Source organism: Bidens hawaiensis, unplaced genomic scaffold, assembly GCF_021521415.1.
Source record: "Bidens hawaiensis isolate Kalapana, Puna unplaced genomic scaffold, B.hawaiensis_p1.1 tig00040004_1, whole genome shotgun sequence".
NCBI classification, from domain to species: Eukaryota; Viridiplantae; Streptophyta; class Magnoliopsida; order Asterales; family Asteraceae; genus Bidens; species Bidens hawaiensis.
The window spans coordinates 62,942-85,945 of NW_027505637.1; the positions used below are offsets into that span (position 1 = coordinate 62,942).

The 23,004-nt window shown below is 33.5% G+C and overlaps 2 protein-coding genes, 2 long non-coding RNA genes and 2 pseudogenes across 5 annotated transcripts; 2 read left to right on the forward strand and 4 right to left on the reverse strand.

Annotated features, from left to right (window-relative positions):
• The first annotated feature begins 3,645 nt into the window (after window positions 1-3,645).
• LOC143614429 (cell division topological specificity factor homolog, chloroplastic-like) lies at window positions 3,646-4,286 on the forward strand. Its single transcript, XM_077087872.1, has one exon. The coding sequence runs from the start codon at window positions 3,863-3,865 to the stop codon at window positions 4,265-4,267; it is 405 nt and encodes a 134-aa protein (XP_076943987.1). The 5' UTR covers window positions 3,646-3,862; the 3' UTR covers window positions 4,268-4,286.
• A 1,554-nt stretch (window positions 4,287-5,840) lies between these two features.
• LOC143614424 (eukaryotic translation initiation factor 5A-like) lies at window positions 5,841-9,179 on the forward strand. The gene is made up of 5 exons (XM_077087868.1): window positions 5,841-6,038; window positions 8,388-8,510; window positions 8,595-8,651; window positions 8,745-8,819; window positions 8,905-9,179. The coding sequence occupies exons 1-5, from the start codon at window positions 5,916-5,918 to the stop codon at window positions 9,004-9,006; spliced, it is 480 nt and encodes a 159-aa protein (XP_076943983.1). The 5' UTR covers window positions 5,841-5,915; the 3' UTR covers window positions 9,007-9,179.
• A 587-nt stretch (window positions 9,180-9,766) lies between these two features.
• Window positions 9,767-13,545, reverse strand: LOC143614425 (isopentenyl phosphate kinase-like; annotated as a pseudogene). The gene is made up of 10 exons (XR_013150289.1): window positions 13,245-13,545; window positions 11,724-12,131; window positions 11,164-11,225; window positions 11,010-11,066; window positions 10,898-10,933; window positions 10,727-10,804; window positions 10,551-10,617; window positions 10,390-10,452; window positions 10,200-10,303; window positions 9,767-10,110 (listed from the first exon to the last, which is right to left on the reverse strand). The product of XR_013150289.1 is annotated as an isopentenyl phosphate kinase-like (transcript).
• A 1,453-nt stretch (window positions 13,546-14,998) lies between these two features.
• Window positions 14,999-15,609, reverse strand: LOC143614427 (uncharacterized). Its single transcript, XR_013150290.1, has 2 exons — window positions 15,345-15,609; window positions 14,999-15,248 (listed from the first exon to the last, which is right to left on the reverse strand). It is a non-coding gene; the product is annotated as an uncharacterized LOC143614427 (long non-coding RNA).
• Window positions 15,610-16,123: 514 nt separating this feature from the next.
• Window positions 16,124-16,887, reverse strand: LOC143614428 (uncharacterized). Its single transcript, XR_013150291.1, has 2 exons — window positions 16,807-16,887; window positions 16,124-16,345 (listed from the first exon to the last, which is right to left on the reverse strand). It is a non-coding gene; the product is annotated as an uncharacterized LOC143614428 (long non-coding RNA).
• A 107-nt stretch (window positions 16,888-16,994) lies between these two features.
• On the reverse strand, window positions 16,995-19,174 carry LOC143614417 (disease resistance protein Roq1 pseudogene; annotated as a pseudogene).
• Between the last annotated feature and the right edge of the window lie 3,830 nt (window positions 19,175-23,004).

A 23,004-nucleotide genomic window follows, 5' to 3' on the forward strand; every position in this document is an offset into this window, starting at 1 on the left:
TCATGCATCCATATAACCCTCTAGACTCCATAAACACCATCCATGCACATCAATTTCACATTACATACAAGATTAGGGTTTTTGTTTGAACTCAAATCATAGACACAACAATCAACATGTAACAACATCAATACTAGTTATCAATCATCATTGATTCAACAACAATCATGTTAGCTATGTACATACTCAAAATCGGCAGCCTAGGGTTTGTGGTTAACCCAACAAACATCAAAATCAAGCAACAAGAATGTAAAGTATGATCAATTATACCTTCCTAGCACCTAGTTCTTCAATCAAACACTTGATTTGATGGTTGAATGTGTGTATAGAGTGGACGGCAGCCAAGGGTTCACAAGGGAAGGAGGCCGATCGGACTTGAGGTTAATAATAAGGAGTTAGGGTTAAGTTATTAAGGTTATATTTATAGACATACAAGTTACACTCAAGTCCCTCCACTTCCAATTGTTGTTTTTCTAACTTAACTAACTTAGTTATTGTTTCTTGTCTAGCATTACACACCATATAATCAAGTAACACATATGTTAACACATAATTATCCCATAATTATTGTTTTGACGTTTTTCGTTTATTCATCAATCGTTTGCGTCAACTCGTTTGCGTTTCGGTGCAAATCCCGAAAGACTACACATGTAGTAAGTGTTAAGCGTTATTTAAATCCTAGTTTAAATGTAATGAAGTGTGCGTTGTAGATTTAGTGATCTTAAGTTTGAATTGACGGAGTTGAGTTAACGGAGTTAACCTGAAATTGACGATTGTCACATCATTCCATGTTAAAGAATTTTCGTCCCGAAAATTTGAGTCAAGTCGTGATGAGTGTCTGAAAGAGTAAGAAAATTTTTTTTTTCAGTTTGTCATAGCTTTTGTTGGTTAACAAAATAAAATTTTATTTTACTTCTTTTCGTATCAATACTCCAAGGCTATATTTTATTACAAAAAGTACAAATGTACATAAAAATGTAAAATAATTACATTTAAACAATAAACTTATACATGTATTTTTTATTTTAAATTTTAGTATAAAGTATTTAATTAGTTTAAGTTATGACATAATACACATTTTAAAAAAATAAGTGTATAATTAAAAAGGTTAAAATCGAAGGTCTACCGAACGCAAACTATTTTAACAAGCGTGCTTGGCTTGAACCTCAAAATTAATCTAAACATGATTAGGCTAAATTCATACGATCATGAACTATATATTAGATTCATATCGTGAATTTTCCTATCCATAACACATTTCGCAATAAAATATACGATAAGAAATGTGACTAATATCTTGTTGAAAACTTACATTGGAATTTTTTTGCAATATCATCACTACAAAATATACCATGACTGACCAAACACATTACTGTATATATTATTTTCAAAAGTAGGTATGAACATTGATTTTTTTTTCTTAAGTTTCATATTCATTTTTATGGCGTAAGTAATATATGTCTAACTAATTTAATTATCGTTCAATTTAATTGTGGGGCCATTCACTAACAATTAACTAAACTTTTGTTTTACTTTAGAGTAAACTGCGGTTTTCGTCCATGTGGTTTATCCAAATTTACGTTTTTAATTCAATAGTATAAATTTGTGATTTTCATTCATGTGGTTTCAATTACTTGTAATGAAACCTGAATTCACTAACCCCGTTAAGTTTGGTTATTAAACCCATCAGCGTGCCTCTCACGTCAGGGGCAGTATTGCCTTTTTTATCCCAAAATAAACATCAATCTTAATTCGTAAGTCCCCTCATATGAGGGGCTGGGTTGTATTTGGGGAGAAAGGGGACAAATTTGCCCCTCATGTGAGGGGCACGCTAATGGTTTAACGACCAAACTTAACGGGGTTAGTGAATTCGGGCTTAATTGCAAGTTAAATGAAACATGGATAAAAATCACAAATTTAAAACTATTGGACTAAAACCGTAAATTTAAACAAAATACAAGAACAAAAACCACAGTTTACTCTTTTTTCCTTATTTTCTCTATTATCATAACCAGCTAGTTATGACTAATTAATAGGCCTGTCAATTTTCACCCGAACCCGAGAACCGAACCCGACCCGAATAGACCCGACCCGAAGACACATCCAAACCGCATAACCCGAACCCGAGATACCACGTAACCCGAACCCGATTGCAATAGTTCGGGTCGGGTTTTGGATAGGATTTCCTCAATTCGGGTTAACCCGAAAAACCCGAGAAGGTAGCGATTTAAAATGCCAAAATTTTATAGGTTTGAATTTTTACCTATTATACATACAATACAATTCAAAAGAGAATAATAATATATGCATACGGCACACTCTGTTTCTTCATCAGACAATACAACTTCAAAGTTCCAATCAAAGAGTTTGCAAAAGGTATGCTCGATCAATGTTTAATTGAAATTAGTTGATTATATTTGAACGAATGCGGTTTCTCTAAATTCCAACTCAACAGTATGGTTATTTCTTGTTGAATTGAATCCATTAAAACTAGAGCATTCATGTGTTTCTTGTTGGTATACTATTTAATTAAAATCAATTGAAATTAGTTAAAGAAGTAACATCAATTGGTTTGAGACATGGTATTTCTATATAACAATTGTTTGTTACGGATTGAGATTTTGGTGTTTTTTTACATTTAAACGATTACTCGTATTTCTTCTTAATGTTTGATTTAATTATTGTTAAATGCTAATATGTTCATATACGAGGTGGTGTATAATAATACTATTTAAGTGCCATTGTACACTATGATGACAAAAATACCCACCTTTTTGTAAATCATTTCAACCCTTTCACAACATTCACTTAACCCGAAACCCGAATCAAACCGACCCGATCTAATACGACCCAATAAACCCGAAAACCATAAAACCCGAAACTAGAATGGTTTGGTTTTCGGATTATATTTCCACTCATAAAACCCGAAAAACCCGACCCGAAAAATCCGAAACCGACAAAAAAACCCGAAGAATACCCCTACTAATTAACCCACAACGTTCAAGTTAATATATATCACGTTTTAAGTTTTAAGTGGTTCTTGCTAGTTTAACCAAACATATATAAGGATTAGCCTGGAAGTTGGTGATAATTACAAAAGGTTTTGTACTTGTCCACATTTGATTGATGGATGGATTGATACTCTGTCACAAACAAAGAGTCTATAATTTGTGTGTGAGGGTACTATTTAAAGGTATATTATTATTGGGATGTGTTATTCATACACTTTTATAAGGGTGTATGTAGAGATAAGATGTGTGTTAAGAGGGTGTGTGAATATTCAAAAAAAATGTGTAAATAATCATTGCCTTATTATCTGTATATGTTCTGACACGTGGCTCCATGCTTTTCCCCTCATATTATTTTAAAGACTGGTCCCACCTATGGATACCATCATCTTTGATGGCAACAAGTTTTTCTTTTCTTTTTTTTTTTCTAAGGCTGAGGGGTGTGGAGTGCGAGAGGGGGCGCGTGAGCCCATCCGCTCGCGCCCCGGGGCGCGAGCACCTATGTTCTGATTTAATTCATGTTTGTTGACATAGCTTATGGTCCTAATGTTTCTGTGTATATTTGAATTTGATATTCATTAAAGCTAATTAAAAAAATAGCATTTCAATACATTTTAACAGAGTGTTCATGTATGTTTACTGATCATATTTCTTGAATACAGGTGGATTCAGTTAGTTTTCTAACCCGCAGATCGAGTGTTTCTAAAAACACGCATAAACGGTCAACTTCAATATCACGTGTATCGAGCACACGGTGCCACGCTAAACGACCTCTCGGGATATTTAGCGACTATGATTTTTCCAAAACCTCAATCAACCAAGACGCCGAAAGCTTCTTAATAAACACGATAAACATGAACTTCTTCGAGCGGTTAACTTTAGCATGGAAGGTAGTATTCCCGTCTTCATCAATGATCAAGAACTCAAACGCGAGTGTCGCTAAACAACGGTTGAAAATGATTTTGTTTTCTGATCGGTGTGCGGTCAGTGACGAGGCGAAGCAGAAGATAGTTGGAAATATAGTCGACGCGCTTTCGGATTTTGTGGTGATTGAGTCGCAAGATAAAGTCCAGCTCAACGTGTCGACGGACCCTGCGCTTGGGACGGTTTACTCGGTTACTGTGCCCGTGAGACGGGTGAAAGCCGAGTATCAAGAAGAGGACGAAGAGGGAACGGTTGTGAATGTCGAAGATAAAGATGATGGCGCGAGTTCGGGTTTGATGGATGTGAAGTTTGATTTTTATGTTCCAAGTGAATGATTGATTGATCAACTGGTTGGAATTTTTATAATTTATAAGATAAGTTGTAAATATTTGACATGATAATGCTTGTTAGATGTTTTGGATTTGATGGTATGATCTGTACACGATCCTACTAAAAACTAAGTTACAGTTCTTTGGCGTCGATAAGTTACGGTGCACGACCCGTTGAACTTTTACAACTTTTGCTATAAAATTGATAACTATATCTAGTGCTGCTATTGACTACAGGTACAACCAATGTTTGCATAACTGAATCGAACATGCCGTTTATGGCCGGTCCCAATCCAATCGATGGTTTTGTCCGTTTATGAAAACGGTGACTAGAATATAAACCATGACGGTATTGATTCTAACGTTTATAGTTATAAAAAAATGCACAAAACCACTTTAGACATCTACTTTATGTTCAAGTATCATTAGAAATGTTTCAAAGTATGTAAACCTTGATATACTTTTTACCATTTTTTTCCTACGCATCAAACATGCTTTTTTTTTTCACAATACATAATGTTTATAAAGTTTATATAACTCTCATAATGTTTGAATTATAAACTTCATACCGCTTAAATCACCAAACTTATATAAAAAAACAATAATTTTGGCATTGACAATATTCCTTGACAACTAGGTCATAAGCGAACCGAACGAACACAAAGATGGACAAATTCGTGTTTGTTCATTTAATTTTAAACAAACATGAATGCGAACACTTAACCGAACAAATATATTGTGTTCATGTTAGTTTATTTAAAAAAATGAACATGTTCATGTTCTTTTGTTTAAAATCTAAACGAACAGTTCGGTTTTCGTCCACGTGGTTTGTCAAAATCTGCGGTTTTAGTCTAATAGTTTCAAATTTGCGATTTCCGTCCCTGTGGTTTCATTTCACTTGCAGTTAAACCCGAATTCACTAACCTCGTTAAGTCTTATTGTTAAACTCATAGGTGTGAGGGACTGTTTTGTCCTTTTTCCCCATATACATCCCAGCCCATCACGTGAGTGAGCTTGCGGATTATTATTGGGGTTTATTTTGGGAGAAAAATGACAAAAATGCTTCTTACACCAATGAGTTTAACGACCAGACTTAACGGGGTTAGTGAATTCAGGTTTGATTGCAAGTGAAATGATACCACATGGACGAAAATCGAAAATCGCAAATTAGAAACCACTGGACTAAAACCGCATATTTGAAAAAACACAGGAACGAATACCACAGTTTACTATGATCTTTAAGTAGATTACTCATTTAAATAGTATTTAATTATTTTCTGTTAATACATAAACGAACATAAATAGACAAAAACAAACAAACATAAATAACCAAACACAAAATTTTTGTTCATCTCCATTCGTTTAATAAATAAACAAACTTTAGCCGAACGATTCATAAACAGTTCACCGAAAATTCGGTTCATTTACATACCTATTCACAACCCAAAACATTGAGGATGTAATATGTCAACCAAACAATACACAAAGGATATAATAATAACCACCAAACCCCAATCTCTTCAATCCAACGGCCACAATCCAATCTCACCAATCTGTTTGTACGGCTGCCATTAAAAACCCTAAATCCCCAATTCTTCACACTCCTTCAATCAATCAATCATCTTCTTCGTCAATATCAATAATAATAATAATCATGTCTGACGAAGAGCACCAGTTCGAGTCGAAGGCCGATGCCGGAGCATCGAAAACGTTCCCGCAGCAAGCCGGTACCATCAGGAAGAACGGTTATATCGTTATTAAGAATCGTGCTTGTAAGGTACTGATTTAATATTTTAATATTTAATATTATAATTATAGATCTGATTTAGTTGATGTTAATGTTATGGATTATTATTATTATTATTATTATTATTATTAGGTTATTGTTATAAGGTTATATGGATTGAAATGTTGATATGTTCACTTGTTTAGTGTTTGTTATGATTAGGCTTGAGTTTGGCTTGTTTCGAGATATTTTTCTAAAGCTTTGAGTTTGTTATGTTTTAAAGCTCGAGCTCGAGCTCGGCTTGTTTATTGTTTTATTAATTAATTTATTTAAATACACTTTTAGTTATTTTTAATTTTTTTTTATGAGAAAAACTAAATAGCTTCTTTTCTAGAGCTTGAGCTTGGCCTGTTAGTTTTTTATTGATTATTAATAACTTTATATACAGGTTTATATATTTGTATATATATTGTGAAAAACTAGACTAGCTAAAGATCGGCTGGAGTTCGTATTCAGAACCTTAAACAAGCCAAAGCTTGAGCTCGGCTTGTTAGCATTTTGTTAATTATTAATTTCTTTATATACAATTATATATATATATATATATATAGAGAGAGAGAGAGAGAGAGAGAGAGAGAGAGAAACCAGATGAGCTAAAGATCGGCTGGAGCTCGTATTCAGAACCTTAAACGAGCCAAAGTTTGAGCTTGGCTTGTTTAATTTTGGAAAACTTGCATAAGTAATCTAGTTTGACTAATATTTTTTCAAAAATTTACCCTCCAACTTCAATAGGAATTCTAATTGAGTCAATCAGGCTTTGACCACACACTACAAGATGGCTAAAAGTATGAAAGCTTAGCCACCACTTTTTCAGCACTGACAATCACAAAAAGTAACCACTGACCAATCAGAAACGGCCACGTGTTCAAATCCTGCTGAATTTAGCCTACAAGCCTTAGCCGCATCGATGTGGGCTAAAAGAGAACGTCGGCTAAACCACCTTCTCTTTTTTAGCCGCCTTTTCTTTTTTTAGCGGTTAAAAAGGAGATTTTGGCTTAGCTGATGTTTTTTAGCCTACAACGAGGCAACTAAAATTTGTAGGTTATATTTAGCCTGCTTTTGACGTGTGGCAGTTTCTGATTTGTTTTGAGGTTGTTTTTAATGATTTTCAAAGTCCAAAGAGTGACGGCTAAGGCTTAACCGCCTTCCATATTTGTAGCCGTATTGAAGTATGTGGTGAATACTGATTGGATCAATGCGCATGTCTTTTGAGGTTGGAGACTAAATTTTAGTGTCTGTTTTTGAAAAAAATTGGTCAAATTTGATTTTTTTTTTGTAGTTTTCTCTTTATTTTTATTTATTGTTTATTAATTTCTTTATATACAATTTTATGTATTTGTATATATTGTGAGAAAAATCAAACGAGCTTAAGGTCGACCTGAGCTCGTATGCAGAACCTTAAATGAGCTAAAGCTTGGCTTGAAAAGACTATGTTGTGTGAAACTAATACATAGAAGTTTAAAAGAGTTGAACTTTAAAAGGTCGCAAGGCTGGTTAAGGCTCCACGTGCCTAAACAATTTTCCATACAATGCTTGAGCTCCAGATTGATATAACTAGGCAAGCTTTATTTGAGGCTTGGCTTGTTTTGTTTTGTGCTTTTCATCCATCTGATCTTGAATTGCTTTGTGAGCGGCTCAGCTCGTTTGCACTTCTAGTTTGTGGTCTTGTTTAGAGGTTGAAATGAGTTGAGCCTTAGCTTGTTTAGGCTCAAACTCAGCTTGTTTAGAGTTGTATTTCTAAAGCTCGAGGTTGGCTTCGCTTGAGCTTGGCTTGTTTATTGATTATTAGTTATTTAGTTATTTCATTTATATATTTATATAGTTATTTACAAGTTACTTATAATTCCAATTTATCATTATAATAGAGTATATATTAATTAGTTATTTTATCATATATTTGTGTATAATAATTATTATGAAAATATATTAAATAAAAATGAAGGAAATTATATATATAAAAAGCTTGTTTAGGCTCGAGCTTGTTTAAGTTTGTTTCGAGGTGAGCTTCTAACGGCTGGTCTCGAGTGGCTCGGCTTGTTTGTGAAGATTTTCTGGTTTAAGTTTGACATTCTGGAAAATGTATAGATTAATGATCATCCATCTGTGCCACTTGTTCTTTAATCTGATAGAAATTTGAAGTTTATTGTCACCATGTATCGGTGGCTTTTTTTTTAATTACCAGAAACAGTATTCTGATTGAATTTCACCTCTTTATATGGACCAATTATTGAAAATGAAAGCAAATTCTGTTATTGTAGTTTGTGTTTATAACGTGAATTAGTGTTAATTTAAATACTTACATGTGTTAACTGTAATAATATAATATTATTTTTTTTGCAGGTTGTTGAAGTTTCTACTTCTAAGACTGGCAAGCACGGTCATGCTAAATGCCACTTTGTTGCAATCGATATCTTCAATGGAAAGAAACTTGAAGATATCGTTCCATCTTCCCACAATTGTGATGTATGTTTTTTATACATCAAAAATCATTTTCATTTCTTTATTAAAAATTATATATTTTTCTTATGTTATTCTTGTTAATTGCAGGTTCCACATGTTAACCGTACCGATTATCAGCTCATTGATATTTCCGAGGATGGATTTGTAAGTGTCCTATAGTATCTTTTGGTATTGTCACTTTCTTTAAATTTCTATGTAAGTTTGCATATAGTGATATTTTGCTTAATGTTTGTATAGGTGAGTTTGTTGACTGAGAGCGGTGGTACCAAGGATGACCTCAAGCTTCCAACCGATGACACTCTGCTTACACAGGTCTGTACCGATAATCACGCTAATAAGTAAATCGCCATGTTTCGTATAACGCATATTGTAACTATAGTGTACCATATGTATGCAGATTAAGGATGGTTTTGCTGAAGGAAAGGACCTTGTTGTGACGGTCATGTCTGCCATGGGAGAGGAGCAGATCTGCGCTCTTAAGGATATCGGTCCCAAGTAATTTCTGGAAGTTGTTGCTTGTTTGGATTGGAATGTGGAGTTATTGTTAGCTTTCATATTAAAGAACCATATGCTAGAATCATGGTGTTTGGTTATTTGAAGGTTTCTACTAGGTTTCTGCTATGTTTCCTACAGTTTTTGCTTTGTTTTGTTTTGTTTTGTTTTCTTGTGTTACTTTGACATTTTGGTTGTTTGGTGAGAGAGATATGTACACTTTGCCTCTCATTTTTTTGGGAAGCTGACATGTGAACTTATGAAATGCTTATTTTGCATAACTATTTTTGTTTTGTAACATCTGTTCTTTAATGCTAACTAGTATTAGCTCGCATTAGTCGCTCAAACCACACGAGCTTTGTTTCTAAGCATAAAAACTGTTTATAACCATGTCCAGAATCGACAGCACGAGGGCGCGTGTTCATTATCTATTTTACTCTCAAAACCTATGGTTACGAGAGTTTGAGCTTGGCTTGTTTTGAACTGTTCTTTTAAAGCTTGAGTTATTTTGAACTCTTCTTTTAAAGCTTGAGTTAAGCTTGTCTATTTATTTTCATTTGATTGTTTTGTTTAAGCATTATAATTTCTTTTTATTTTCTAATATCACAAATATATACATATAGTAAGCTTTGACAAGTGAAGCCTAGGCTTGAATATTGAAACATACAATAGACTCAACCTCTTGTTTAAGATTGTCTCGATTTAGAGTTTAATTAGCCGATCTTGTATAGTTCACCAGCGGTTTAGCTCGCTTACACTCTTTACCACTTATACAAGAAAAAAACTTTATGAATCTAACATTGTCTTAAAGTTTTAATCAAAAAAATCCACAATAAAAACATATATAAATTCCAAATGAATCTTAAAAACATAAATTTTAGCAAACTACAAATATATCTGATGAATGAAGAATGCCTGAAAATTATATCAAAACCTGAACTGGTCAAATTGCATGGTACAATAACAAAGAGACTCATGAAAAAATGAAGTTGCACAACACATGACAAAACATGTTTCATGGAACATAACGAATAACTGTTCCGAGCCAGTCTTCAGGGATCTTATCTCTCAGTTTACCACTTAACGCTGTCAACGAATGTTCAGTTGTCGCCTGCAAAGAACATTTTCATAATTAAGTACCTTTATATAAAAAGCAAGCTACGAATGACAAATATTAAAAATAAAAATACATATATATACCTTCACAATATACACATCAATACCAAGTTTTGCAATCATTGCGGCTTCTGATATTTTGGTCACCATACCTCCTGTTGTATCGTGCGACGCCACACTAATCTCAACTGTTTAACAAAAATCATTTATAAACTTTATTTTTCTCTTTATTTCATTTCATTTTCTAAATAATAAACTTTATTATTTTACTAACCTTGCTTATCTGAGTCTTCAAATGTTGGGTTCACAACCGACCAGCTGCCATCTTCACGTACGGCTGCCACAGTCATTATTTAATCAAGTTAAACGACAATAAAACCGTTAATAATAATATTGACGTACCGACGAAGAACTGTGTATAAAGATTGTACTCACCAATCTCTCTGAGAAGAACAGCGTTCGGTTCTGCAGGAGGGCGATCATATACGCCAAAAACATCGGTCTTTATTGCTTATTGTATAGGAACACTATAGAAATAATATTTATCATGTTTGATATTACTTTGGTTTAAAGCTATATATATAGTGAAGGAAAACAAAACAGTAGGATACAAGGAAAACTACAAATTGAGGCTTTAAATGCGCGGCTAGATGACTTATGATCACGTCTCCGCTTAATATAGTGCAGCCCTGAAACAATATCAAATCACATGTTGTAATTAGATACTAATCGTCATTAGCATAGAAGAACTCTCGTTGTTAAATGCTAATAATGCTACATACCAGTGACTCATCAAGCACCGCATCACCGTGCAAAACCTAGATGGAAACTATTAATTCAAATTTACAAAATAATTAATATTAACTTTTTGACAATCATATGTGCAAAACTTACCGGAACAAAACCGGAGTCAAGGGCTTCAACCACGTTTGACACATCAGCAGAAGCTATCTGTAAAAAAGTATGCTTTCGGTTTTTAAATGTTCACATGTAAAAGATGTCACAAAAATTCAAATAATCTTATAAAGATTTTTATGTGCGTCCATACATTTCTTTCACGAGTTGACCATCCACATGAAAATGGAGACATTGCAACTGACGGGATACCCTCTGTGACAAATTTTTAAACAAACGTAAATAATAATCACGTCTCGTCTTTAAGATTAACTTTTTTTTTTTTTGGAAACTGAGATAATCAGTTAGAAAAACTCATGGGCCCCACCAATACCCTGCTAACCAATAGGTTTACCCGACACTAACAAACCTCTGCTAGGATATTGGTGGGGCCCGTGACTCCCTTGCCAACTAATGGAGAAAAACATGGGGCCCACCAATACCCTGCTAACCAATAGGTTTACCAGACACTAACAGACCTCTGCTAGGATATTGGTGGGGCCCGTAATTCCCTTGCTAACTAATGGAGAAAAGCATGGACCCACCAACACCCCGAGAATCATGAGATCTCTAAGGGAAATCGGACGCTTACCAAAGCGCCACCCTTGAAATGTTGAATGATGAATAATGACAACATGTATGTAAACATTTTACACAAGTCAAACGATATAATCTCTATCGGCTACATTACTAAATAGTAAACTAGAATTGTACCTCTCGCAAGTGCTCTAACTATTTCAAGATTGAGCGAAGTCACCTTACAAAACGAGAAACAACTGAAAATAAAAACACGAGACAAAAGCCAGCAATAATAAAATTAAAAACCCTGAAAAACATAAATAATAAAATTAAAAACCGAAAACATAACTCACATATACAGCTTAACTGAACCTGCTCCATGAATAACAACAAAACTGTTGGACTCTAAAACATGTTGTTCCGTAAACTCGTCAACTTTAATCGCAGTTTCCGATGTTCCAGGGCGTTTGCTCCAATCCATTTCAAGTACGGGTCCAGATGACGATCCAAACATCATTGATTCACGCAGTTGCGAAGAAACTGTAGTAAGATTGGTTTCGTTTATCTTTTCGAATTCGTTCTTGCAGGTGATCGCTGCGCCTCCTATAAGTTCACATATTATTATTATTATTCAGTATGGGATCTTGTTTAGGGATGACAATGGGTTGGGTTTATATAATCCCAACTCCATATCCGATTATTAAAGTTTGTTCCATACCCGTCCCAAAACCCGTTGGGTATCTATTGATGTGCATGAAACCGAAGAACCCGAACAGGAAAAACTGAACCGAAACAAAAACCGAAGGTACACTTTTATGTTTTTGTAAAAAGAAAACCTACAGTTGAATGTTCGGTTTAGGTTTTGCATGAAATAAAAGCCAAAAAACAGAACCAAATCAAATTTATAAATTTTATATATTTTTTGTATTTCAAGTAATTTATAAGAAATTAATAAATCTGTAACTCAAATATTTTAGCTCAAATGTATAATAATCCATTAATTTTTAGATAACTAAATGATTTAGGCCCGACTTCATTATTTTGAGCCAACATTTTTTTCGATCCAAAATTTTCAATTTAAGCGGCAAAACCAAAAAAACCGAACCAAATTGGAAAACCAAAAAATCCGAAAGTGAACGTTTTCAAAAATTCAAAGACCAAACTTTTAGTTTTTAGTTCAAGAATTCAAAAAAAAAAAAAAAAAAAACGAAAGTAAAATTTCAAAAACCGAAGTTTTAGCTTTAGCTCACCCCTAGGTATATTATTATACCGTATATACCTAAAATAAATCGAGCATATTATATACCGTATACACTTGAAATAATTCGGTTAATAAAAATTAGAAATATATCAATATAATCAAGTTATTATCTACCGTATATGCTTAAAATAAATCGGGTATATTATATACCGCATATTCACATACATTTAAAATAAATAAAAAAAGAAAGTCATTTCGGGTATCTAATCAGGTAAATGGGTATATAACCAAATCCCATACCCGTCCTATACCCCACGGAAAATTTAAAAAATAATCCCAAACCCATCCCTTACCTATAGTCCTATACCCGTCCCATCAGTTTCGGGTTTCATTTCCATCCCTTACCTATACCCGTCCCAGATGTTTTGGGTATTATTTCAATTCCTAATCTTGTAACACAATTTTATAGCATGAATCATAATTAGGGAATTAATTGAAAAGAAAGGATGTTTGACCGAGTTTGACGATGCAACGAACTGGGGTTTTGGGTTTTGTGTTATTTTGCTTTGTCTCCATATTGTTGTTTTGTTTGATGATTGCTTCAGTGACCAGTTGAATCCTATGAATTTGATTTGATTTCACACTTGTTTGGTCTTTCAAGTGTTAAGTTGTTGACTAATCGAATCTTGGTAGTTTGTACTTTTGTTTTGGGAAGATGATATAAAGAGCCCCTTATCTTTTGTATACTTATTTATTCATCCTTACTGTTTTTGTAAAAGCACATGTTAACATTTTAACATGTGTATTTGAGGTAAAGGTTAAGAAATGTGATAAAAATTTGTAGAAAAAAAAATCCTCAGAATTTTTTAATAAAAATAATAATATAATAATCGTAATTCAAAATATAAACAAAAATTAAAAAAAAAAAAAAACTAAAACGTTTCCCACGTCTTTTGGGTTAAAAAAAAAAGAAAAAAAAAACACTAAGAAAACACAATTTTGAGAAAAAAGTCACATTGACGGAAAATAAAAACACAATTAATGACAAAAATATACAAAAAAACACAATGAAAAATAAAAATACACAATAATATTTTTTTCTCAATATCGTGACTTTTTTTTGAAGAGTGAGGAAGATAGGGGAAACATTTTTGTTTTCATTTATTTCTTTTTTTTCGCTGCCTGTTTTAGTTTTGAGTTTTTTTTTTTAAATTTCTTGGCCATAAATCCTTATCATTCTTCTCATTTTTTGTCTTTTTTATAGAATAACTTGACCCACGTATTTAATTCCAGTTTTTAAACCATAATAACAGCCAATACTAATCACCGAACAAATAACTAATGAAATAAAATCAAAGTTATAATATTACATTATGACCAATTTTGGTAAAATTAGATAAATCAAGTAGCATACTTTATGATAAACAAACATAATTGATCGATATAAACAAACACAAATGAACATAATTGATCGAGCATGTATGAACACAAATGAAGATAATTAAGTTAGTATTAATGTACACAAACGAACAAGTGCAATACATCACAATTAATTCAAACACACATCTATCTAAACTATGGATTTGATTTACACTATTCATTCAAAAATATCCATTATAATTTTACGAAAAAGAAATTTATTATCATGATTCATCCGAATAGATCCATCTATCCACCTTCCATGTTTCATCTAAAATCATCCATCAATGCTTAAACCTGTAATAGAAAAGAAGAAGCTCAAATACATAAGATCAAAAGTTTGGTTGTGTCCTCAGCTCAGCATATATATGTTTTGTACACACAGATGTTGCAAAAAACAAAAAAAAAGGAAGGAAAAGAATATCGATTGCTGCAGCAATCCGAAAACACATTTAATTTGTTGACTGAAATTACCATTTTAATACATATTGGATGTCAAAATCAAGTTCACGCACCACAATCTCGAGTAATCTTTCATTTAACGATCATTGATGCAGACAAAGGTTAAGAGAACTTACATAACAGCATAGAGAATTATGTAACCATGCAATTTCGATAGAAGACCCTGAAGCCTGCTGGATTGTAAATGTCTTTCTGTCTTTAATTTGTTCATCCCAAAATTCTAAGCAATCTGTTGATCTTTCCGTTGAACCACCATTACTTCGCCTAGGAACAAGTTCAACTTTAAACGTACACCAACGAATGAAAAATGAAATATTACCATTCCATCGTGGCATATGCATCAATGAACTAAAGGGTATATAACATGTTTTCCTTATTTCAGTTGCACCAAATTCGCCCAAAAAACAAGATTGATCGTTCATGTGCATCTCTTGCTTGATAACAATCATCAAATCGGGCGTCTCAGACCAAGCAACACATATTAAGAATCCACTATAGTCACTATACCAATTCTGCGGAAGCAGAAATGTAAATGTATCAGATGAAAAGGGCCTTGTCGATATGTCAAAACCTAGTCCCCGTGGAATGTCAAAATAATATCTTTCAAAACTCATAAAATGATCTTCAATTGCATTTCCCTGTCAGTCATTTAATCATGATGTTCTTATATTATTCTGTTTGGGTTTATACAAAGATAGAAAATCAAGAACATTATATTTAAGATAGAGCCGAACCTGAAACACTGATTGCAATACATTCTCTCCACCACACACTTTATACCCAAGTGAGACTTTCCACAACCATTTATAAGTTGTTGGAAAATCTTCTATGATAAGTGAGTCGCACTCTTTTGCATCAAGAACAGCTATGCTTGATGGGAGATCCGGCAATTCTATAAGGATTTTGCATTTTGAAATGTTAAGGAATTTGAGACGAGGAAGTTGCAAGAGGATGGAATGGATCCTCGAGAATCTGTTTTCACTCAAGTCTAGTACTTGTAAGTTACATAACTCACAAATATCAGAGGGGATGTCTTCGTCTAGTAAGTTGGACGATCTAAGACTCAAACTTTTAAGAAACGTGGAAAGTGAGGAAACCTGATTTTAAGATAGTATCGTAGAAAATCGTCTTCTAACCCTCTAGAAGTAATGTGTTTGAAGAAGAAAATCGAATCTAGAAAAGGAGGTAGTTGGCGCATAGGATGTAAAGAAAGCACCTCTAAGCAACAGTCTACATTAAAGAGGTCTTGTGCTGGTGTCTCAAGTTGTATACAACCTGAGAGATGGAGCTCTTTCAATTTTTTTAGGCGACAAAAGTCGACTTCAATACTCTTTAGATAGAAGCAATCACTTAGATATAGAGAAACGAGGTTTGTACAAAATTGTACAATTGATGATGGTAAAACTTCTATCCCACTCTCTCCTAAACAAATATCTACCAAGCTATCCATGTTTGTTTTGATATCTGGAAACTTATGAAGATTAAAGCACCTCGAGAGTATAAGAGTCACCAATTTTGGCATCCCGGTGATGGCCGGAAACATTCCAAGATTTTCACATCCATACAAGTCCAGAAAAACAAGTCTTTTATGACATCCAATTGATGGATGACATTCTTTTAAACCAGAACAATTACGGAGCATTAGTTTTTCAAGGAATGGAAGTCCCTCTAAATCTGGTATCTTGATTAGGTTTTTCGAATTACTGAGGTTGAACACTTTCAAATTTGGTAGATGCTGTTGTATAAAAAATCATACACAAGTCAGATATGTTGTTTGTTGGAATAACTGGATCGAACAACACACAGTTCTTTGATGAACATCCGAACAAAATCAGATTTTGTGAAAACCCTTGATGACTCTTCTCATTATCATTCAAAACAGTAACCCACAAAGATTTTTAAAAGACTCAACCCCGCTAAAAAATCTAAGCATAAGTGGCATTTAAACTCAACCAATTAAGACTTAACCTGCTATGGCTCAACCTCAATAAACAAAATCGATAGACACAAACAACTTAACTAACTCAAACTCTCACTAAAGCTAATTAATCAATATTAATCACTACAGTGTCTTGATTCAGTTCCATAACTATGTGGTCATATTATGTTTAAAATTTACTAATTTCCAGGTTGGTTAGATTAATAATTTGCTATGTTTACATTCGTAATAGAGCAAATTATATAGTAAGAAATTACCTTATACCCCTCCCAGAGTTGTTCTTGCAAGCTTTCTTTCAAGATTAGACAGCAAAGCTTTGTTGGCTGGAAATTAGTTGGCAAAAGACTTGGAGGATAACATTCCCAATAAAACGACCGGAGATTTTTCATGGTAGCGACGACCTGAGGAAGATGTTGTGAACAATGCATCCTAGTGCTAGCAAAACCTAAAGCTTCAATGTTATCACTATTCTGTGATAAGGAATTGAAAGGTTGTTAGAGACAAGATGAATTAAACATTTTATATATATATATATATATATATATATATATATATATATATATTGCAAAGATATAGCTTAATCATTACCATTGTTGAGTTCATAGAACATATGCTTAAAATATGTTTGTCCTGCCAAACCCTACTATGTTTTTCAGGATTCTTTGGATACTCTCCTTGAACAATGTAATGGCCCAATTCTTGTACCAAATCATGCATATCCAACTTTCCTTGTGAATAACGCAAATTAAACACTTCATTTGAAACACTTATGAGAGCCTTTTGTATCAACACCTTTATTCCTATAATAGGGTGAAAACCACAAGCCTCTAGGCTCAACATAGCATCTTCTAGCTTTTCCCCCCTATGAAAACATGCGATATCTAGGAACAACTCTTTCTCCATTGGTGTAAGTCCATCATAACTAATCTTTAGCAGTCCTATAATATCATTTTCTGGGATATCTTTTAGTCTCGCCAAGGCACTGTGCCATTCATTTACGTCTTTATCACATAGAAAAGAACCTAAAACTTTAAGTGCTAAAGGGAGTCCGCAAGCATAAGAAACAACATCTTTTGAAAGGATCTCATAAGTTTCTATAGGCATGTTATCTTGAGGTGCATGCTTACGAAAGAGCTTCATAGCCTCGCCATCATTTAACAATCTAATATTGTATATCGCTTTAACTTTGTGAGCATTTAGTACATGATTATCTCTAGTTGTGATTATTACACGACTTCCTTCACCAAACCAATCTAGTGATCCAACTAACATGTTTAGCTGATCAAGGAATCGACATCGTCAAGAACAATCAATACTTTTCTATTACACAACCTTCTCTTTATCATGCGTCTACCTTCCTGAACACTCCCTAATTTCAAATCCTTTTGTTTCAAAATATCTGAGAGTACTTTTTCTTGTAATATTTTTAAATCCGTACCTGCATGATATCTCCCTAACATTGTCCAGAAAGCAACAACCATCAAACTTTCTATATATTTCATTGTAAATAGAAGATGCAAGAGTAGTCTTACCACCACCACCCATCCCCCATATTCCAATCATGTGCACGCCACCCTGCTCAACTTGTAAGTGTGCTCTCAATTCTTTTAAACGAGCCCTAATACCAATGAGTTCTTCATCGACATATGAATTCGAGGAAAACAAGATACATGATACAATATCAACAATCTCTTTGATGCCTTTCGATTCATGCCTACACATTCGATGAAGTAATAATAATTAGCATATGCTCAAAATCAAACAAATTATCTTATATTGCACAATGAAATAAGATTGGTAGACCAGATCAATACCACAAGCACGTTAGTGGCCGTAAATTACTCATTGGTTTGTCAAGTCAGTAAGCTACAAATATGACTGCGTGTTCATTAAATTTCAAAACAACAATCTGAAGCTTTTGAATAATATGTATATTTTTCATGGCTCAATCCTCAAAATAAGATTACTAGTATGAGGTACAAATCTCTTTGTATGTTCATCAAATCTCTAAGCAATAAAGTCCATACTTGGATACAAGCATTATAGAATTTTAACCTTACGCTACAAAAACTTACTAGAGTCATCTTACGCATAATGATTAAATATAAAATTACCCGTTTGCAGTATGCTTGATTACCCAACCCGATATGCTAGCTGATTGTACTAGTGCTTTTCTCCATGTATTAGCTTTGCTCATATTCTTCCAACAATGTTTGGCAATTTTCCAATTTGGATTTTGCATGTCTGATGGATTTACATGATAAAATATTGGCATAACGATTTGCCCTCTCTCATCTCTACATTTCATAATACACGCAAGTTCATCCAAACACCAAGAAGAATCGACATAGTTTTTGGAGAATATAATAATGGCGAACTTTGATTCTTTGATTGCCTTAAAGAGGGATTGAGCGATGGATTGGCCTCGGGAAGTGTCTCGTCATCCTTGTAAGTGTCGATTCCTTGTTGCACAAGAGCATCGTAGAGAAAATCCACATAAGTCTTACGTGTATCTTCTCCTCTGAAACTAAGAAATACATCGTATTTCCATGAGTGAGAAGATGAAGGAGCAGAGTAAGATGATGAGGATGAAGATGCCATTGATGTTTTGATTTGTATGGAGTGAGTATACCTCTAAGGATGACGAAGAAAAGAAGTATGTGGTTTAAGTTTGTATTATCCTATATGAATGAGTAAATACAAAGAAATTCCTGGAAACTTAATGTCAAGGAAGCTACTTGATGTAAGCACATCTTTATGAACAATGAAATTAAAAAGAATAAAACATTAAGAATATACATTTTTTTTCAATTATAAAAGAAAATATTTTTGCTTATATCTTTAATTGTCAGATATATAAAGACACAATTATAATCAATTTAATCTTATTTAAACACAACACATTACCGGATTAAAGTTTTAATAAACCTAAAATGGGGTGGTTTTTATAACATTGATATCTGTGTAAAAAGGAAGGGTTTAGGAAATTTCTTGGATAGAAGCACTTTATTAAAATTAAAAATATAATCGTATATATAAGAATTGCATATCGTGTTGTCTAGCTACTTGTGACATTGATGTCTTACCTACCTAATATATTACAGAGTAGATTACACAAACTGGCCATACTATAGTTTTATAAAAATAGTCAAACAAATCTTAAACTACCTAATATGTAAACTTGATCTATGTATTTTTTATTTATTTATTTGTTAATTTATTTTTATCTCCTCACAAAAAAATCAAATGGAATTGAGGCTCCTCATGTTAAGTGAAGAAGAGTGCCGAGTTAGTTATGAATAATAGAAAGGGATGTACCATCTATAGCTAGTGGCGTGAAGTGAAAGTCAAAAGAATTATTCTAATGCGCAAACATATATATCTTGTAGTGTTGATGGTATGTATAAAGGGTGGATGGTGAAAAAAAGAAACAGTGCATATCATTGCATTTTTGTAAGCATAACTACTTAGAACATAAATTGTGATTCAAAATTTGTATTTTGTGGAACTTATCTATATGTTATATGTTGTTTTGTTAAATTGTGAGTTTGAGTTGAAGCTAACAATTTAGTTTAACTAATTTTAGACTTAATTTGTTGTTAAAAAACTTATTTTATATGTTTTTGTTTTGAAATTAAGCCAAACCGAGCAGAATTGAGTTGGTCGATTGAAAACTAGTCCAAGTTCGAACATAAAAAATCCGTTCATTTTGCAAATTCAAATCAATAATAGATGCACTGGTTGTAGCTGAGCCGAGTTCAAGCTTTAAAACATTTATGACCACTCATATTTCATAAAGGTCTATAGGTGGCTGACATTTTTACACAAAAAGTATATGCTATTTTTGATTTTGATCTGTTTTCAGCTTAGATACATTTATGACCACTCATATGTTTATATTAGAAATTTTCCATTTCTTTGCCTTGTCTAGTTAGACAAAGTATGAGTGCATTTGGGCATCATGGATAGATGATTTTTGGGGGTGCTTATAAGAAGAGATAATATGATGTGGATGTGATAGGGTATGATGTAAATGGTTTGTGAGACGAGTAGGAGGAAAGAGAAGAGATGTTGTGTTATGGTGGAGTCAAATGGCAAGTGATGTATAAAAACACTCTAAAAAAATATTAGAGATGGTCTTAGCTCTTGGTGTTTCTTTTATCCTTTTTTCTTCTTTTAATAAAACTGTCTCTTTGTTTCATTTAAGAGTAGTGTTTACATCGGAATGGAAGTCAAACATGCAACAAACCACGTTGCTAGCCCTTTTTGAATGGTAAAACTAATTTTTTTAAAAATTATATTAATTGATCTTGGTTTATAATTTATTTGTAAAGAGAGACAAATTTATAATTTACGGTACTAAAATACTAAAAAAGTGATGGACAGCACCACAATCTTATTAATTAAACACAAATCTTCAAAGACATCTATCATTTATAGAGTTTCAAGCATTTATCATAACTATTCTGTGAATGTGCTTCTAATCTTGGGGATATCCTTCAAGTTCCTTTTACAAATAATACAAGTCAAACAATACAACTAATTTTATGTTCTTGTATATATTATTTGAAACAGTTGATGTGTTCGACCGTCTATTTTTATTTATCAAATAATATATGGCCACTTAATCCCAAGAGGAGCCAGTCAGCCAATGATGCAACAAAATGGTTCAATGAGTGGATTTTCAAAATTAAAACAATAGGTCAATATGGGAAGGAGTCAAGGAAAAGCATCCTTAATCTACATAGCAAAGCAGATTATATATATGTCTTATGAGTTTTCATTTGGAATCACTTTAAGGTATTCAACTGTTCTTATAAAAAATGCATTTATATTCATATAATAGAGAGTGAACATCCCAATTCAATACATATTGCTATATTCACTGTCAACATCTTTAAAAACTGAAAGTCGACCATGAGAAGCCAGTATCTTTGTTGCCGCGCCTTTGCTCTTGCCACCTCATGTAGCAAACCAAGTAAAAGTATTTCTACTGAATCCATCGTCACCGGGATTTACCTTTTCCAGAATTTCGTCAACGGGGACACTTTCTAATTTAGCCAATGCACTTGTCTACTCAAGCTTGTCTTTGCCATGTAAAAAAGAGGCCAAATTTTTAAGCACGCAGGCAACGTTACACATTTCATTAGTTTGATGTTTTTTTTGGCTCACTTATGAGATAAAAAGGTTGTGACTTCAATACAGATAATTTTGTGAATTAGGTTGTTCTAAAACTCACCGATCTTACCAAACCAAGCATGCGGTGACTGTTTTAAACCGTAATCGCTTTCTTTAACTGACAAACATAATTTGGAAACTTTTGACCTACAAAACCTCCCTGGCCCATGCATTATTCGATCTAAAACGCCATACAAGAACACATTAGTAACATCCATTTGCCACAAATTCCGACATTTGTACGCATCGATAGCTAAAATTACTTGAACCGAAACTAGTTTAGCTCCGGAAATAAACGTTTCATACTCGATTTCGTACTCCTATGGAAAAGTCGTGCTACTAATCGAGCCTTATATCTTTCTATCGATTCGTTGGCCCGCCTTTTAATTTTAAAAACCCACTTGCATGAAATTGCTTTTCCATCACACGGCTTCAGAACAAGATGCTAAGTCTCTTTACTGGCTAAAGCTTCTAACTCTTTCTTCATGGGTTCCATCCACTTAGGATCTTATATAGCTTGTTCTACGGTCTCAGGTTAGGTTTCTTGAATGATAAGTAAAGCAACATTCACGTGTTTCGGGTTATACCTTCTGATTCATCAGACCTTCAAACAACCTGTACACCACCCTCTGCATTAACTAATTCAGTTGAGGTGCTAGTTTGATCGTTCATTTGACTAACTGAAGAACAGGTTCATAATGGATTAAAACATTCCCGTTTCGTATTCCAGAAAACTCAGGTTCACTGTTAGTTGTCTGTCAGATTGTTCATCTAGGTGATTATCAACAACCTGAACCGTAACATACTCATCATACTCTTTTTGTAGGTCATGTGTGTCGGGAAAGACTTCTTTACTTGGTTACCACCATGATGAGTTTTCATCAAATATTGTCACACCCTCAAAATCCACTAACGGAGTTTTACCGTCAGAGGGTGTGAACTGGCAGGATCGGAATCATTAGTTATAACCAAACCAAAGAAAACGTTTAAATGAAAAATAAGTGCGGAAGCGTAAAACCTTAATTCAAAAGTTGCGTCACGCAGGACGACTTAAAACCAAATGTAAATGTTAAAATTAAGTTTGCAGAGTAAGATGTTTAACAATTAATGCATGCTCCTAAACCGCGCGCCCGCCTCGGCTACCTGAGAATAACATACTAAAAGAGGTCAACACGAGGTTGGTGAGTTCACAAGTTATATAAGATAAATCGTTTAGCGTTTGAGTTCAGCGTTTTCGTTAAGTGTTTTGCGTAACCACGTTACGGCGTTTAAAAGTT